Source organism: Argopecten irradians, chromosome 12, assembly GCF_041381155.1.
Source record: "Argopecten irradians isolate NY chromosome 12, Ai_NY, whole genome shotgun sequence".
In the NCBI taxonomy this organism is placed as follows: Eukaryota; Metazoa; Mollusca; class Bivalvia; order Pectinida; family Pectinidae; genus Argopecten; species Argopecten irradians.
In genome coordinates, this window is record NC_091145.1 from 17,696,483 (window position 1) to 17,716,237 (window position 19,755).

At 40.8% G+C, this 19,755-nt stretch overlaps 1 protein-coding gene across 1 annotated transcript in view; it reads left to right on the plus strand.

Annotated features, from left to right (window-relative positions):
• The window catches only part of LOC138304716 (A disintegrin and metalloproteinase with thrombospondin motifs 9-like), a 151,441-nt gene that overhangs the window by 43,634 nt on the left and 88,052 nt on the right, over positions 1 to 19,755 (plus strand). Inside the window, exons 4-5 of the mRNA XM_069244956.1 lie at positions 2,321 to 2,538; positions 4,689 to 4,772. Coding sequence (XP_069101057.1) covers positions 2,321 to 2,538; positions 4,689 to 4,772 — 302 coding nt within the window. The remainder of the gene's footprint in view (positions 1 to 2,320; positions 2,539 to 4,688; positions 4,773 to 19,755) is intronic.

The following is a 19,755-nucleotide window of genomic DNA, read 5'->3' on the forward strand; positions in this document are numbered from 1 at the left end:
ACCAGATGACTGGTCACAATCATATTTTTCTATGATGTTACAGTTTTGTTGATCTAATCAGTTAAAATTTACGAGGACATTTGTCTCTGGTGTAAAACATGTCACAAATATGATTGGTCAAATTTATCATCTCTCTAGCATGTTGAATATCAATTTCATTAAAAACAATTTGTTTTAACTAAAAAACGTGTTTATCAGTATGTCTGCAGGTTTGAAACACATTTCATATGACGCTAATATTGGTTTCCCATAGAATTAAACAGGTTCAAATTATAGATTTTGATTGGATGAAAAAAAAAAAAAAAGTTTGCTTAATTCAATGAGTATATTTGCATGGTTGATCGGCCTTATATTCAGCTGTTTAAAGCTCAATTACTTGAAATAACTTGGTACCTGAGTTATACAAGTTAACTGTTTGGCATTCTTTTCAAAAGCCAAAAAAAAAAAAATTGTGAAGACTATAGCAGTAGGTAAAAAACCTTTTATCAAGTTTCCTATCGGAGTTCTTTTCTCAGTGTTTGAATATTTTGAAAATTTTGATTTGAAGTTTTTATCAGTTTTCCTACAGTTCTAATGTGTTAAGAAGAGTTGATACATAGTTTTACAGAGTATACCGCACAGCTGATCACAACCAATAGCTATAACATGTTAACCTATCATGCGTGTGTCATCCCGGGGAAAAAACTCTTAATATTCCAAATTCTGGCAGTTACACTCTTACTAAAATCGACTTCCAGGTGATAATTTGGTGTGCTTTTCTTTACAATCAGCCTAGAAATTCTTGATTATTGATAAGGATAGATTTTGAAACTTGTCGACTAGCGCTAATGTTGGTGTCTGCGACGTGATAAGTTTGGTTTTGCTCTACGTGTTGTCTGGTTATTTGGTACTCGGCCATTGTAGTCTGGGTCGCTAGTGCACCCTCCACAAAACCGTTCCACCCAATCTGAGGCTGAAAGGAAACCTCTTATGGATGATTTTGGTTTTTTGTCCCCCTTTACAGACGGACCTAAACTTCCGACATTTGACACAGTTTAAGTGTACAGTCTACACATCCTTGTACATGTATAGTGGTATCTGTTCCTGATGAACTTGGTCGGGGAAAGCTGATAATATTCTGCTTCCTGTCTGCAGCAGTTTTTTTCTTTTAAATAAAACTTAGATACACATAGGTATGAATTTATAGATTCAGCAAAACTGGTGTTCTGTTCTCACGTGTGAGTTCCGTGGCTAAGGAGCCCTCACTTCTATGTCTTCTGCAACTCTAATCCTGAAAGCGCTGCAGGATTTTCAGCACTCGAGAGAGATCATTATTATAGCTCTGAAACTCAGTATTTACTCCCTGTAAGAGCTGATCCTATGAAGAGGTGCACAGACTTATCACTCGACTATAAAACATATATACATAATCTATCAAGATATATTACTTTCGCTACATGTAAATTTCAAGTGGCTTAATTTGAAAGTGAAATATTTGGAGATTTATGTGCTATCAAATCTGGAATTCAAATACATGTGAATGAACACATGTTAATTTATCTTGAATACAAAACTAAAGCTTTAAGTGTTAATATGTCTATAAAATATCACTTTTGTGGGAAGCAGTTAGCATTGGTGTAATGGCTGCTGCTGCCAGATAAAAGTTTTAGTTAGGCAAGGTTTCTGTGGTTTCTCTCCTGGAGAACGAATGATACATCAAAGTCTACATCCAACAGCTAGTCCTGTTTAATCCATAAGGACACCTGATCGAGATCGGCAGCGAGATATTGAATTATACATATTACACAGAAGGGGCCACAACACGATACTGTATTATACATATTATAGGCAGGGGCCTGAAACACCTGTAGGGTGTTAACTTGAGGAGTTTCGAGTTGATGTCAGGGAATCTAAGTCTATTAACGTTAATTGACAATTAATATCAAATATATAGCAGCTGTATCCATCTTTTCAGTCTAATTAATAATTAATATCCAGGATTTATATTTTGAACACTTTCTGTTGATGTGTGTGTTCTAAATAAAATTCATGTCATCTGTCAATCATTATACCATATTAACTCTAGCAAATACACATTTTAGAATGTAATTGATGTATTTCATGACCTAAATTTTAGTTTAAAACAAGGATATCAAATATGATATGAGAGAAACTGTTATAATGTCAATTTACAAATGTTAAGATTACTACTGTGTAACACAGAAATATCTTAAAGAAGCCCTGTGGGGAGGGGGGGGATCTGATGTTATTAAAATGTTTCTGGTAGATCAATTTGTAAGAACTGTGATTTTAAATATTATTTCCATTTTTGTCTTTTCAGAAAATTACAAGCATACCAGGAGGAAAGAGAATGGAGATTCTAAGTTAAATGACAGTACAGTGTTATATAGTAGTGTGAACAATCATCCGTTTCATCATATACATAGACGTTCTGCTTCGCTAAAACGCCATGTGGAGGTCATGGTCGCCGCCGACTACGAAATGTATCGGTACCATGGCCGTGGTTTAGAAAAATATATTTTAACATTAATGGCAATAGTAAGTATATTTTTATTGTATTGAATATTTTCAGTGTATAGTTAATGTATAAATGAAATAAAGTTTATGTGTCAGCCTCAGGAACAATACTGGCCTATTTAAGCAGGTAGTCTTTATATACAGCTAGTTGTTATACACAGGTTGTCTTGACCCTTAAGATACCCTTAATAGACAAGATGTCATACTAGACAGGTTGGATTGTGGACAGGTATAACTGCTTAGATAGCTGGGCTTTATAGACAGGTATTCTTTTAGACAGCTGGACTATATAGGCAGTTAGTCATGAGGCAAAGTCTAATTCATCATTTGTTAATTTAAGATTGTTACATTTCGTGGGATATAGAATTCTACACTTATCTGAGCTGTCTATACTCTCGATTTTAAAATAGATCTATGTATCCTGCTAGTATCAGTCTGTTTCACCTTAGCTTCGCCTGTCAGAAAAACTTTGATTCCGTGGCAGTGATGAAATTATAAAACTTTTCTCGTATGGAGATCAACCACAGATTTACACATCTGTCTCGACTTATAAAATGATCTCCGTGACATCTGCCTTTGTTAAAACGCATCTTCCTGTATGACTGGGGCCAGTTACCTTCTGATTAGGTTCTATCGTGATGATTGACTCTCGCGTAACACCAGCGTAACCCCATAGCGTATGAATGAATTAGATAATGATGCCAGGTATTCCATCTATTTCTCTGGTTATAACTAGATGTAGTTAACTTCAATCAAAATCCAACAGAAAATGGCAAAAGGACAATTTACATTGTAAGTAGACCTGTTTGTGAGCTAAGGGGGTGCTGACAAATGTCACGATAATTTGGGGGGTGTTGACGGGCTACATTGCTCCCTGTGTTCCGAGCAACTAAAGGACGTGTGATACCTCGTTCCTTAGAGATATATACCACACACTAAATTAACTAATAATAATACTTGCACTCATAACGCTACAACAGTGTATTGCCTGTGTCAGCTGTAATATAAAAAAATTGGCGTTATCTTAATGGGGGGTTATGATTTGGGTATATCTCGGGAGTGGATATGTTTGGTAGTAAAAACGCTCATTTTCATAGCTTGAGTGATGAGGTAAAAGACCGATGAATGTAGTGAAAACATAGCCCCATCTCATCCAAGGCATTCGTCACATTTTTGTGTATAAAAGAAAAGTTTTATATCGTAGTGAACTAGATGATATCTATATTTTTGGTATTTTTAAAGTACGAGAAATCTGCTGAATTCGGATAACAGTATAGATGATCAGTGTGTTGGATATACATCACGTCGGGTCATAGTTACTTCCTATTTATTCCTAATTGTCAGGTTTAAATATCATACATATGTATGTAAATAATCTCAAACACCAATATCAAATTTAAATATTTCACCATACGAAAAAAAAAAAAATCTGAGAGATCTGTCATTGATGTGTTGGTTATGATTGATCATTCAGATGTGATGTTTTGTAAAAGCTATTCGGAAATTTGAATAATTAACTGATTAATTGTGATGTCATACTATCAAGTTTTAAGTACTCATTAATTAGAAAACAAAAACTAGTTAGTTTGTAGATTACTTGCTATTGTTTAATAAATTCTGATTCGTTTTTAGACATTTGCATGTCTACAAAAAACAATTAATGATCTACATTCGTTAACATGTTATTACAGATACCGATTTCGTGTTAAATATTTATGATTTTGTTTGACGTAGGTTAATCAGGTTGTGATGCTCACACATTCTGATATCTCTAGACATTTGCAAATCTAGAAAAAACCGTATTTGATCTACATTATCAAATTTAAAAAACAATAGCTTCTCATGGACTATACATATATTTATCTTGTCAAAACCAGGCCTCATCTAATCCAGATCTCTATGTCTTCTGGCTGTAATTATATGGCATTTTCATGCTTAATTTACTTAGTAATTAAAACTACATTGTATTTCGTTTATCTTATGATTTACGGAATTCGCTGAGATCAGTCTTTGATTCATCATTTTCCTGTGGGACTTTTTGAGAACCTCTATATGTCTTTGTACTGGGACTCACTAAAATTTGAAAATAGTGATCTGAACTTGCATTAAAACATTCTATATGAATTGCTATTTAAAGCATTATTGTGATGTGTGTTTGTTGTCTCTTTCAGGTCAACAGTGTATATAAACATTCATCTATAGCAAACTTCATCAACATAGTAGTCGTGAAAATTGTTGTGTTTAAAAGTGTAGAGGTAAGTACATTGTGTATGTGTTAAGATATGCTGATGTTGTACATGTTTCAATGCTTTGTTTCAAATGTCCTTGGCTCATTTTATAGTGCATTTTGTTATATAGATTGTATTTCCAATTTTTCCTTGCGTTATCATGCCCCTGTCATAAAATGAGAGTTATACTCACAAAGTTATTTCCCTTTGTAATGATATTATTGCGATACGTAAACATGATATCTTGAAAACATATTCACTGATCTCAGCAACCTGCACGTACATATCAGAAAAGTTTTAACGAGGAAATTGACTTGCAGTTACATACAGAGTTATTGCCATTAGTAATGATAAAATTTTGTTTGACATTCTGAACCTTTGTATATAAAATTAACTTGAGTAGGTGCTTACTGTAAGCTCAGCTAGGAAGACTTCATATCTATTGCCTAACACCTTACCGATATAATAGTGAATCTCCAGTCTCAGATGAGCGATACAAGTCAGTGCCATTTACATGTAAATCTGTGAATACAAATCCATTACTCTTACAGTTGTTATTGATAAAAAAACATAATGCTTGTTGTTATATATAGGGACATCTGAGACACTTGCATAGATGTAAGAAAATAAACAACTCTCTTGTTTGGTCGGGTTCAGATATCCTTATTTCCAGGATGGCCACCACAGCTTCTGATTGGCTGAGATCCTATCCTGACTCGAATAGTTTTTCTATTTTATGGATTATGATATGATGTATTAGAATGGATAATATGAGAGCATGAGCACACATTTTAAAGGACAAACAACAACATCCAGGTATATTTAATAAATTTTAATGACATGAAATCAAGGTCTCTGATTTTTTGAAAGTTTGTGGAGTTCCACATCCATCCACACTCTGGTTTCTTTTTTGCAAAATTAATTAAATGTTCTAGGTTCTATAAACTGTTATATGATATGTGTGGTGTGTGCAGTAAATTCATCTGCTTTAAAAAGGCAAAAAGGGCCTGGGATTATGCTGATCTAATGTCCCTCATTTTCCTTAGTTTTTCATAGGAAGTAAACATCATATCAAAATGACCTTATAAAGACATAACCTAATAAGTTCTTTTGACATTTTGATATGCTGCAGCATACCATATTTGTCCGTTAATTAGGTCAGTACCCAAAATGACCAATGATATTAGGGTATATTCCTGTACTAGCTTGACCCCACTGGGATGAATTTCATTTAGATTTATGTTTTATGCATGAAACAAATCTACATTTTTCTCATTATCAATTTATGAGGAAATTGACCGCATGACAAAAAAGTGAGAAAAAAAGTATGACTCACCAGAGTTTTAGGTGCTGACCAATGAATAATAATGTGACCTATTTTTTGAGGTGACAACGACTTCTGAAACGCTACGATGACCGTGTAATGGTTGAGTGATTAGTGTTTGCTAAGTGGACAATGCATCATTTGGTTGTTATAATATCAACCACAAACGTAACAGTTTCAGCTTTGTTTTTAGCACCTACATAACAACCCTGTGGTCACACAGAACTTATATTAATGGACAGTTTATACAGAAAGTTGGTGGGAAGCGATGGGAAGCTACAGTTATAGATTTTATTTAGGAAAATTGTGTTTATGAATCATGAGAGCCTTTCATGTCCATTGTGAGATTTTATGCTAGATAAATTGCACCTCTACCATTGTTTGACATTTCTTTGGGTCATTGTCTTTGTGATCACCATTAAAGGCTGAAAGAGGTCACGGAGATAATAACGACTATTTAGCAACTATTAGTTAAGGACGCTACGTCAGCTCTATCAGAAAACATGATATCCTGATTCATAGTAAACATTTTCTTGCAATGAATAAGAGTTTTTGAAATGAACGCTACAATTAACAGAAGTTGGGAAAAAAAATCCAGGGGAGATAACTCATTTCAGAATATTGTCTTCTTTTTCTGGCCACTATCTTCCTTAAATTAAGCATATTGTTAAGCATTTATCACATAAATTTTATGTCAGAAATTCATTACTTTTTAGTACCTGTTCAGAACTTTTAAAAACTTTAATATCCGTTACGGATAATTAAAAAGGAAAATCTATTTTTAAATCATGATTCTTCTTGTACATGTAATGATTTCACACTTAGATGTATATGATATGAAGAGTATTTTTACATAATTTACCTTGAGGTTAACGACAAAACAGATGCTATTTAAGGATACGATACACCATGGGTGTTTAATTACATGTGTATACACATGCTAACAACTGGGAGTGTCTGTTTTGGTCAGTTTATCTATAAATCCAGCCTCTGTTTAATCACCACATTAGGATATTACCTGTGACAAGTGTCCAGCCCAGAATGACCACAACTGACCACAGTGGTAGAGCTCAGAATCCCTCTTCCTGTCCACACCACTGGACACTTGACCACAATATATGAAGTCTGTCCTCGCCATTCATCTATTTCCTACACACACCAGGTGAAAGAGACCAATTTATCTAATGTTTGGTCAACTTACAAGTGTCCCAACCGACCTACATCGTGTTTTACCCATATACTTATATGTTATGCTTCAACTAAGAAACTTCTCTATTATAGTTCAGGACAATCTCATCTCTAAGCCTACTGGTTAGTGGTAGTATAGTTACTGTGCTACTGTGATGACATCTCTAAATATCAATATTGTTGATAAAACAGAAAACTTGTGTACTTCATTGATGCAACAAATTATGCTTACATTGTCAATTATGACATAAAATGCTTACATTGTCTTTTGATAAAGCACAGCATCATCGAAAAAAAAAACATACATTATCCTGGGTGAAGCAGAGAGAGCTTACATTCTTACATTGGGATGTTTGCATTAGGACATAGAGAGTACTTGTTTTTGAAGAAGAATGTATACATTTTCATTGGTGACACAAAAGGTGCTTACATTGTCATTGGTAAAGGTGAAAGGGCTTACATTCTTATATAGTCATTGATGAAGTACAGAGAGCTTACATCCTTTTATTGCCATTTTGATGAAGTACGGAGGGCTTACATTCATACATTGTCATTGATGAAATAGGGAGGGCTAACATTCTTATATTGTTGTTGATGAAATTGGGAGGGCTTACATTCTTATATTGTCATTGACGAAATAGGGAGGGCTTACATTCTTACATTGTCATTGATGAAATAGGGAGGGCTAACATTCTTATATTGTTGTTGATGAAATTGGGAGGGCTTACATTCTTATATTGTCATTGACGAAATAGGGAGGGCTTACATTCTTATATTGTCATTGACGAAATAGGGAGGGCTTACATTCTTATATTGTCATTGATGAAATAGGGAGGGCTTAGATTCTTATATTGTCATTGATGAAATTGGGAGGGCTTACATTCTTATATTGTCATTGATGAAATAGGGAGGGCTTAGATTCATATATTGTCATTGATGAAATTGGGAGGGCTTACATTCTTATATTGTTGTTGATGAAATAGGGAGGGCTTAGATTCATATATTGTCATTGATGAAATAGGGAGGGCTTACATTCTTATATTGTCATTGATGAAATAGGGAGGGCTTAGATTCATATATTGTCATTGATGAAATTGGGAGGGCTTACATTCTTATATTGTCATTGATGAAATAGGGAGGGCTTAGATTCATATATTGTCATTGATGAAATAGGGAGGGCTAACATTCTTATATTGTTGTTGATGAAATAGGAAGGGCTTAGATTCATATATTGTCATTGATGAAATAGGGAGGGCTTACATTCTTATATTGTCATTGACGAAATAGGGAGGGCTTACATTCTTATATTGTTGTTGATGAAATTGGGAGGGCTTACATTCTTATATTGTCATTGATGAAATAGGGAGGGCTTACATTCTTACATTGTCATTGACGAAATAGGGAGGGCTTACATTCTTATATTGTTGTTGATGAAATTGGGAGGGCTTACATTCTTATATTGTCATTGACGAAATAGGGAGGGCTTACATTCTTATATTGTCATTGATGAAATAGGGAGGGCTTACATTCTTATATTGTCATTGACGAAATAGGGAGGGCTTACATTCTTATATTGTTGTTGATGAAATTGGGAGGGCTTACATTCTTATATTGTCATTGATGAAATAGGGAGGGCTTACATTCTTATATTGTCATTGATGAAATTAGGGAGGGCTTAGGGAGGGCTTTTATTTAATATATATTGTCATTGATGAAATAGGGAGGGCAATTTTCATGATGTAATACTTACCAAAATATCATTGATGCCCCAACAAAATTTGAGAATCCCGTCTCCCTGTACCTTACATCGGTGGTCTCCCTTCCACAAAAGTATGGAGCCACAGGGGCAAAATGGTGAGGAGGAAAGGGGAGGAAACAGAAGGGTAACTCCACAGGTAAGTATTACAATGTTTTTACTTGAAAAAACAATTTCATATTATCAGATAATCCGTTACCAATAACTTTAGATATATGCGAATTCGTCTATAACCTGTAAGTGGAGAGTCCCGAAGCCAGGCAGCCCAATCAAACGTCAAATCCAGGGAGACAAGCCCCAGTAGGGAGAATAAAAAAGGGTTCCAGGAACCCCCCGAAGGAAAGGGAGAAAAAATGTAATACCTCCCAGAGAAAAGAGGAGTACCATACGTGAGTGCCTGCCCGCAATACAGTTAAAACTAACCAAGAAAAAATACCATGTCTTGGGCGGAGGAAACAGTCACAGACTGAGCCGCCAACAACTGGACCCAAGGGAAAACAGTCCCTCAGAATGAGAGGACAGCGGACCTGAGGTATAAAGTCAGTGAAAAGTAAACTGACCACGCCTTAAATGCAGCAGACATGTATGTCCCTGGAAATGAGGAACCCATTTAGGAGAGCCAAAGAAGCGCAAGGGCTCTAACCTCATGAGCCTCACCTTTACATTTCGCCCGAGATAGATCATTAGATAGCTCATAAGCAATCTTGATCACCTGACATATCCATCTCGGAAATGGATTGGGAGGAGATATCCTGCTGACCCTGTTTAATGGGCAAGAATAGACGAGATCGAGTACCTCGCCCCCCCCCTAAGTTTTATCAAGGTAAAAACCTAAGTGCTCGACAGGGGCACAGCAACAGAATCATTCTCCCACAGACTCAACAGAGACTGTCAAGGAAGGAATCCCTAATGGGATCTGGGCGAAAAACCAGGAACCTGATTCTTTGCCAAAAAGGCAGGATCAGTGAGAAGGGTAACGGCAGAGCTATCTCTGGCCCAACGAAAGGCACGAAGAGTGAACAGACAAAGCATGGATATCACTCCTCCTACGGCCTGAGGCAAGGGCAAGCAGGAAGACAGTCTTAAAAGTTAAAAACTTTAGGGAGACAGACCCCAAAGGCTCATAAGGAGCCCCCTTCAGTGACTCTAACACAAGAGCTAGGTTCCACTGTGGAGCTAACTGCCGTACCCTAGGCCTGTCCAGACTGAAGCCCCTAATCAAAGCAGACAACGAGGTGGAAGAACCTACCTCTCGCCTATCATGAAAAGACAGTACACTGGCAATAGCCGTGCGGTATCCCGCAATAGTACCAGAGGCGAGATTCCGTTCCCTAAATAAATAGAGAAGGAAATCTGCAATCAGCTGGACAGAAGCCTTGATCGGATCAATCTTCCTGCCGATACACCAATCACAGAAGATCTTCCAGCGTGATGGTAGACGGCAGAAGAGGAAGACCTAATTGATCGGGCGATGCGGGCTGACACGTCCGAAGAAAAGCCTGCCTGAGCGAGGCCTCCTGAGATAGCTTCCACGCTGTGAAGGTGGAGGATCTCGGGACGTGAATGCATCGTCCCGTGACCGAGGCTGGCGCAGGAGATTGGATCTGAGTGGAAGAACCAGAGGAACATCCACCAGAAACGACAATAGCTCCGGAAACCATGGTTGTCTCGGCCACAGGGGCGCTATCAGAAGGAGGGAGCAATGATGCGTCCGAAACTTCTGTAGAAACCTGCCCACCAGGTTGAATGGAGGGAATGCATAAGCCTGCATCCCCTCCCAATCCAGAGATAGCGCGTCCACAGCCCAAGCCAATTGGTCTGGCACCGGAGAGACAAAGGTTGGCAGCTGATTGTTCAGGGAGGAAAGTGGCGAAAAGGTCTATATGAGGCCTGTCCCACACCTGACAAATGCCCTCGAAGATCGAGGGATTTAGTTGCCATTCTGTCAGAACCGGCTGGCGGCGCCTGGAGAGAGTATCCGCCAGAACATTCAACCTGCCCTGGAAGATGCTTGACTAGAATAGTCAACTGCATTTCCTGACAGAGAAGAAGAACACGGATAGCGAGGGCACAAAGGACGTTGGACCTTGTCCCCCCCCCCTGTCTCTCCAGATACGCGACAACTGTAGAGTTGTCCGTAGCCACACAAACCACCTTGGAATGCAGAATCTTTCGAAAAGCCTGCAAAGCCAACAGAACAGCCCCTCATCTCCAGCACATTGATGTGCTCGGAGAGCTGATCCCCAGACCATTCCCCCGACCGGCAATGGCCATCGAGGTAAGCCCCCCAACCTGTCATGGACGCGTCCGTGAACAAGGTCATGGTGGGAGCTGGCTTGGACAACGGAACCCCCTGTAGAACATTGTCTTTGAGAGTCCACCACCACCGTGCAAAACTCCTTCACGGACTGGTTGAGAGGAAGCCAAGCCTCCCATTCCCTGCTGGCAGGAACCCAGTTCGCGAGGAGAAACATCTGGAGAGGTCTGATGTGAAGTCTCCCAAGGGGGACTACATCTGCCAGGGAGTTGAGATAACCCAGAAAACTGAGAAACCAACGCACCTGGACGTGTGACCAACTGATGAAGGTCAGAGCAAGATCTCTGGCCTTCTCGAACTTCTCCAAAGGTGGAAAGGGCAAGATGCCCTGAACCGTGTTGAAACGGTTTACCCAGGAAGACAAAGTCTCGAGAAGGGGAGACCTCGAGGACTTCTTTCTGGGAAGGAATGAAGGAGGGGGAAGCCAGACCATTTGAGCAAAAGTAGTTCAGGGACCCAGACGGGTGTTCTGCCCACCAAAAGATTCCCGCCACTAGGTGGAGCATTTGAGGGAATCGTTCCGAAAATAGATGTGAACACTCTTTATTCCCCTGGAGTGCAGTTCACCCCACCGATCAACCTGCAGCAGCTTGGTGTGAAAACCAAAGGAGCTGGTCGTGAGCCCGAAAGGCATGGCCCGGAACATGAAAATCCTTCCCCGTTGGCAAGTAGAAACGGAGAGTATTTCCAGTGCCGACTTCTTGGATGGGAATGTGGGAAGTAGGCATTCCTAATCAGATCTATCTGAAGTAGCCCACTCATCACCTCTTGTCTCACCGAAGCAATGATGCTCCGTGGAGTTGACAGTCTCCATCTTGAAGTGACTGGAGAATCTACGTGCCTGTTGAAGGCACTTAAGTTCTATGATGGGACAGCCAAGCTCCGGACTTTTTCCGAACCAGAAACATTCTGGAAATAAAAGCCTGGAGTGCATTCCACCATAGGCACCTCCTCGAACGCGCCCTTTAAAAGAAATGGTCCTTACTTCCTCTGGATGGCAAGTGCCTTTTCTGGATCCCCCCGGGGAGGAGGAAGAGAAGATAGGTCATTGATGCCAAGGTCGGAACCCGCAAGAGGGGAATGCCCACCCCTCCTTGATCCTCAGACAAGGCCCATGTGTCCTCTGTGATTTCCTTTCACTCTGGGAGGAAGGAAGGGACAGACGACCTCCTACAGGAAGATCGGGACGAGGAAGATCGAGACCCTCCCAGGCGGGAGAATCGCTTCCTAACCGAAACTGAATCCTGCGGGAGAAGGACCGGAATCTAAAACTGGAGGAGCGGAGTCCTCCAGAACAGACCCCTCGTCTGGAATGGCCAAGGAGGGGGGAAGAAAAAGAGTCAGGAACTCTTCTTCTTACCCCCAGGAGGGTTTCTTGCCCTTTCTTACCCTTCCCCTTGTTGCCCTTGAAGTAAGGCTTCGACTTCGGCTGTGCAGTAGACTGAGGAGCTGAAGTTCTAGCCTTCTTCTTGGGAGGCACGGACCCTGCGAGGTACTGGCCTTCACGGTCTGCAATCTCTTCAAAAGAAGGGCAGAAGCGACCGAGTCCTCCTTCAAATCCTTCTGAACAGAAGGAAGAGTCCCTCCAAAAAAGTGGACCCAGAGAAGGGGGCAGTAAAACAATCGGGACCGGTAAGGTTCTTCGACCGGGCGGTTTTTCAACACAGAAAAACGCCTAGCCAACAAGACATTGGCGAGCAATGACACCTGTTAAAGACGCCAAGGCTCTCAATGCCCTGTTCAGGGCAGAGGTAACTCTGTCCTGAATGTCGGCCTGCTCTGTCTCAGATATCCGACTCTCAGGACACATCGGATACCCTATATAGACTAACCGTCAGAAAGTCTTTATAAGACAGAATTTGAATGGAAAGGCGCAGCAGCAGCTCTCCATCTTGTGGTGCTCCTTGGAGCCGAACACCACCTGGTCCACTGACTTGCCGGGCCAAGCTGCCAATGCTCTAGACTCCAGCTTAGCTGGATGAGAGGACAGCAGTCCATCGTGAATGGCATAATCAGAGGCCTGAACCTCTGATTAAATCACCAACACTGAGCTGCAACCCGGCAAACCCAGGCGTGCGAGATGAAGAAGAATTCTTCTCCATAACTCGAGACTGGGCAGTGGCCAGAGCTGAAGACACAATAGTGCCTTCTGGCAGTGAGCGATCTGACTGAGCAGATGCCCGTGGAGCCACCAAAGAACCAAAGGGTGGTGGACTCCGGGATGGATGATGCGGAAGGTAGGTGGGCAAAACCTCCGCCCCGAGAATCCGAGATACATCGGCCCTAAGGGCCCGCATCCCAGACAAAAACCTGCTGGGCATCCACCTCAGCAGCCTCGAGGTCACCCCTCCTCCTGGAAATCTTCAACCTGAGGATCTGCATCCGACAAACCAGATTGGTCAATATCGGAGCAGCCAGGGGGGAGAGATGAACAACATCATCATCCTCTGCCGAACCCACGACCTCACAGTCCATATCCTCCTCGTTGCCTGGACCCGAGGTCCCAACGGGGAGAAAAGGGCCAGCAAAAGAGACAGACTCAGGAAAACTCTCCTGAGCAGGCTCCAACAAGTGGCGTTTAGGAGCCGAACTCCTAACCACAGAAAGCTGAGGGCTTCGACCTAACGGTCGAAGCTCGGACCCTTGGACTCGGAGACAAACGGGACTGCACGAGAAGCAGAAGTCCTAAAGGTCCGGCGAACCTTTCTAGGACCGGCACCCGAAGCAGCAGTAGGTTGGGGGGGAGCAACGCCGAACCGCTGACAGGTCTCCGCGAGGGAGAGACCAAACCCCAAGGGTTCCAAGAGGAATAGCCATGGGGTTAAAAAACCGTATCCCTGAAAATACGGTAAAAGGTCCCGTGGGTTGGGAGTGACCTCCAGAACTGGCCAAACTGGCCTGCCTGAGACTGGGGCTGGGCCAACCTGACCCAAAGGACGAGGTTGGACCACCACTCCCTCCAAGTGGAAACCCGGACATGTATGGGCTAGGCCCCATACACTGCCGGGATTGCTGCTGAAACCCAAAACCATCCGCAGGCTTGGTTTGGGGGCCCCAAGGATGGTTGCCCGCAGGCACCCGTATACCCTAAGCCAGGGGGAAAAGGAGGCCGAAAATCGGACACCTGACCAACAAACCCAGGGACCCTGAGGATGACCCCTGGGAAAAACCGAGCCAGCACACTCAGGAGCGGACCTAATAGGACCGGGACCAGGTAATGGACGGGGGAGGGAAAGTTGGACCAGAATTGATTGCCGGGATTAGAGAGTGACGCATCACTAATCCCTGTGGAAACGGACAAACCCAGAAAGGAAGTCTGTAGTCCCTGAACCCAAACTCGGACGAATAGGTCCGGGCATCAAGACCGCCCCCAACAGCAACACCACCTGGAATGCCGGAGCCGCTGACAACGGTCAGAGACCGGCGGCTGGTAGTCCCTACCCGGAAAGGCAAGCATGGAAGCTTGACGAGCATTCCCAGCCAATTCGACCCTAGACCGAGAAACGTCAGGGTCAGGCTGCCCCTCCCCTACTCCAGGAAACATCCTGGACAGGAGGGGACCACCCCCTGATCTCGAGAAGAACCTGTAGAGACAGGAACTACCGAGACAGGAACAGAAACAAGAACTAGAAGCCTGCCTTCCTTCTCCTCCCGTAAAGATGAGGACGAATCCCTCTTACGGGGTGAGGCGAAGATCGCCTTGGTGTAATGCGGCTGGCCAAGAGCCTCTCCAACTGGGACAAAGTTCACAAGGAGATGGACTCATGACAAGGGCGACATAGGGGGACATGCATCATGTGGGTCCCGTTCCTCATAGAATGGGAACACCCATGAGCAGAACCCCTGACGCTGACCCTGAGCGGACATACCAGGCATTACCAACGACAAATTACGTAAACAAGGTAAAGAAAAATTACGTCAAAAACGTAAAATAAAAGCGACACACGCTTAAAAACCGTTAAAAAACAGTGTTAGGTGACATACAAATCTTACCTAATAACAACGCAACGAAGCCCTCAGCGCGATAAACGCAACAAAAACAAACGTAAACAATACCGGGAAACAGCGAAGACGTCACCAGTAATGACGGATCGCACGGAAAACACCGGCAAGACGTGGAACAGTCAAAAAAACGGCCGTCGAAAACAGGCACAAAAAACCCCCGAACTGACGTACAAAAGAAAAACAACACAGGGCCGATGGGTAAACCACAATGAATGTGTGAAATAAAAATTTTGGTTCAAATAAAATGGACCTAAACAGCGAAACGGACATAGACACAATGCAATTGCCGTCGAGCTGTGTAGCGCCATAAAGGAAAGAGGAAGTAGGGACCAGCTCTATGTTACTCTCGTCCGAGTACGAGGCAGGAGGTACGGCTTTATGGGAGACGGGATTCTCAATCTTAATGTTTTGTTGGGGTACAAGATGGGTGTACAACGGTAGCGTATTTGCATACTAAATTATGGTAAGTATTAATGAAATTAAATTTAATTTTATGAAAACTGAGAACTCTTACAAAGAATTGACGAACTATGTGTAATTGTTGATATTGAATCACTCTGTTTTGTATTTATTGCTGTGTTTTTATTTTGCTGATATTCTAATGGCTGGTATCCAGATTCTAATTAACATTGACACAATTATTTGATTTTTGTCTGATTCTAACCAATCCCCCCCAATACTGGACAAGAAAACAGGATGATAAAGTACTATTGAATTAAAACTTTTAATAAACAATCAAAGGTGTTTTGAAGGTGCGTTTGTTGATGTAATTTCTATCCGAATTGTGGTATAGCGAGGTTAAGTAAGATAGTTCGGTGGTCATCGGACCTGTAAACAACAATTACTTTTTAGTTTTGGTGACCTAGGTATAAATGTCACTTTTTAGGACGTTGACATGCTTAGCTTAAGGTCTCCAAGTACAAATAAAACAAATCTATTATGATAATACTGAAATGATTTATAAGGAGTTTTTCCCTTTCCGAAATTTATACAATATTTCTATGAAAGAGATTTGCTACAGCATTCTCCCTTTCTGTACTAGTTCCTACAGATATGGTATTTATCATGGAAATTAAAACAAATTATGAGTAATTTATCTTTTTTCACCTTCTGTATACAGACAGTTATAGGCATGTATGTCGTGTGTTCATGACACATGGGTCAAGGTCACCTCATTCTGTATCCGAGTTGTAACATGTGTCATTATAAAGGTCACTGATCTAACATGTCAAGGTCACCAGTCATGGTGAATCAAGAGTTGTGCAATGTGTCATTAGAAGGTAAAGGTCACAGATGTAAGAGGTCAAGGTCACTTTATTCTTTAGCAGATATGTCATTATGAAGGTCACAGATGTGTAACAAAAAGGTCAAGGGCACGATTTGTAATGTATTTGTAATGAAAAAATATGAAGCAAAAAAAGATTTAATAAAGCAATATAGAGATTATTGTTTTCGACAATATATATATATAACTTAAGAGAAAACAGTCATGGCTCTAAAAAGTGAATGCTGCATTTCAAATTTTTAAATAAAAGTTTAGGGTTGAACATGTGTAGAGGTTTCTGCTGATGTAGATGTTGGCAAATCTGATATGTAGGGTGTATTAGGGAAGTCAACCAAGGTCTTATTTACAGGCAGAGATCAATGAACTTAATCTAAATATATTTTTAGTTTCTGACATTGTGACTTCAAAGCCCGCATACAAACACATACACTATTGTTTTTATCGATTAGAGAAATGCGATACTCACAATTTTGGCTCAATTTCTGTAAGAAGCTTCTCATCTTTCAAGATTTGATTTGAAAATTTTGACTGTTTTTAGATTTAACTGGATGTATTTCGTGTTCGTCATAAACTACTTTGGTGTTCTGTGTCGATATAATTATACATATCGGTATATCTTATTTTTATTTTCATTTATCGTTTAATACCGCACTCAATTTTCCATTGAAATTTTTTGAAAAACTTTGAGATTTATCATGTAATATTTTAACTAATAACTTATGATAATATCCGGTGTGACACGACCCGATTAATAAATCAACTGACCAATCAGATTGCTGAGATATCGGTGAATTGATTACGGTGTGATTAGTACAGAATGGCTGTTTTGTTGTCCACTGACCGAGCCCCTAAGGTGTCGGGCACATTATTGTGGTTCATTAGGCTGTAAACACTTACAGGACAGATTATGTGTGCTCCAGTTGAGGTGTTAAAGAGACACACCTTACCCATTCTAAACCACTTTCTCTTACATTGACACATTTTGTATTTGTGCAGATATTATTCCCCATTTAGTTTTTATAATGTCACCAGGGGGGTAATTTTCACACATAAATTACCCCATAGATTTTTTTTCTCTGCATGATGTCAGATTCAATTTGAAATTCCACATTAAATATAAATTTCTAATAATGATTTATAAATGTAATTATATTTGTAAATCGAACATACATATTTGAACTGTATAGAAATTAGAAATTAGATTTAAAAGTGCATATATATAAGATATTACCAGAATAAGTATATGAAGTGTAACTTATGAGATATTAACTGTTCTGGTTGTAGTGAGAAGTCATCTCTGATCCTATTATAGAGGACTAGAAGCTATTACAGGGAACAATCACAATCACCTGTTGGGGAGCTGATTAGGCGATTTGGTCCCCTAATTGTCCTGAAATTTTTAACCATACACAGATGTGGAAATGACTGTAGATTAAGATTTAGACATGGAGTAAATGAGCCATTTCACACCGATTACGCTGATAACCAAATTTTTGTCACATAGCAGCACCTGGCCACTCTGACAGTGAACGATTGTTCCCTTTCATTTGGGGACCGTTACGACCTTAAGAATGATGAATAACACCGATTGGTGATTGATTCTCATTTAGATTTGATCAGAGGAAGTTGTCCAGGGGAGGTCCAAGCACCTTACACATGAAGCCATGTATGGCTATGATCAAGCCCTGTATTAGGGGTGTCCAATCTCTACATGGCATGTCCAAGCCCTGTATGACATGTCCAGTCTCTGTATGGCGTGTCAAAGCCATTTATGATATGTCCAAGTCTCTGTATGGCGTGTCCAAGCCCTATACATGTATATTATATATGGCGTGTCCAAGTCCCTGTATGGTGTGTCCAAATCATATATATTATATATGACGTGTCCATGCCCAATATGACATGCCCAAGCCCTGCATGACGTGTCCAAGCCTTATATGACATGTCCAATCCCTATATGATGTGTGCAAGCCCTATATATGACATGTCCAAGCCCTGTATGATATGTGCAAGCCCTATATATGACATTTCCAAGCCCTATATGATGTGTCCAAGCCCTGTATGATGTGTCCAATCCCGGTATATGACATGTCTAAGCCCAATAAGACATGTCCAAGCCCTGTATGACGTGTCCAAGCCTTATATATGACATGTCCAATCCCTGTATGATGTATGCAAGCCCTATATATGATGTGTCCAAGCCCTGTATATGACATGTCCAAGCCCTGTATGATGTGTCCAAGCCCTGTATATGACATGTCTAAGCCCTGTATGTCATGTCCAAGCCCTGTATGACATATCCGATCCCTATATATGACATGTCCATACCCTGTATGACGTGTCCAAGCCCTATATATGACATGTCCATACACTGTATGACGTGCCCATACCCTGTATGACGTGTCCAAGCCATATATATGACATGTCCAAACACTGTATGACATGTCCAAGCCCAATATGACGTGTCCAAGCCATATATATGACATGTCCATACCTTGTATGATGTGTCCAAGCCATATATATATGACATGTCCATACCTTATATGACGTGTCCAAGCCATATGTATGACATGTCCAAGCCAAGCTGGTAGTGGTGACAGAAGACCTTCAATCCCTATTTTGGTCTGATCATTTTGTGCCTATAAAAGTGGTGTTATAATAGTTGTTGTGGCATTGGTGTTCGTGATTTTTGTGATGATGGCGATGGTGGTGGTGGGGATGTCCCGAGTGCCTGATGTAGAGGTGACTCGGATGGTATGTAGGGAGGAACAGGTGCTTCATTTAAAATAGAGGTGTAGATTTGTATGTGAGAAATATTCCAACTTTGTTTACTTACATTTGCTGGGTGTATAGAATTGTGTGCATATTTCTTGGGGGGATTGTTATGTAAACCGGGTCATACTCAATTACAGAATTACATGTACACACACTGATACCCCCTAATCTACAGAAAATACCAGCAAAATGGAATGGAAGCCAGATATGTCCTTTATCTCGTCCCAAAGTTATGTGTCAGAAATTGTCCCGTCTGTGACGTGGGTTACACTTTAAAACTGTCTCCAGGCAAGCTTGTCCAGCCGGTTTAATTTCTTATTTCACATTGGTCACTTAGTGTAAGCAGGGTTTCACACTGCC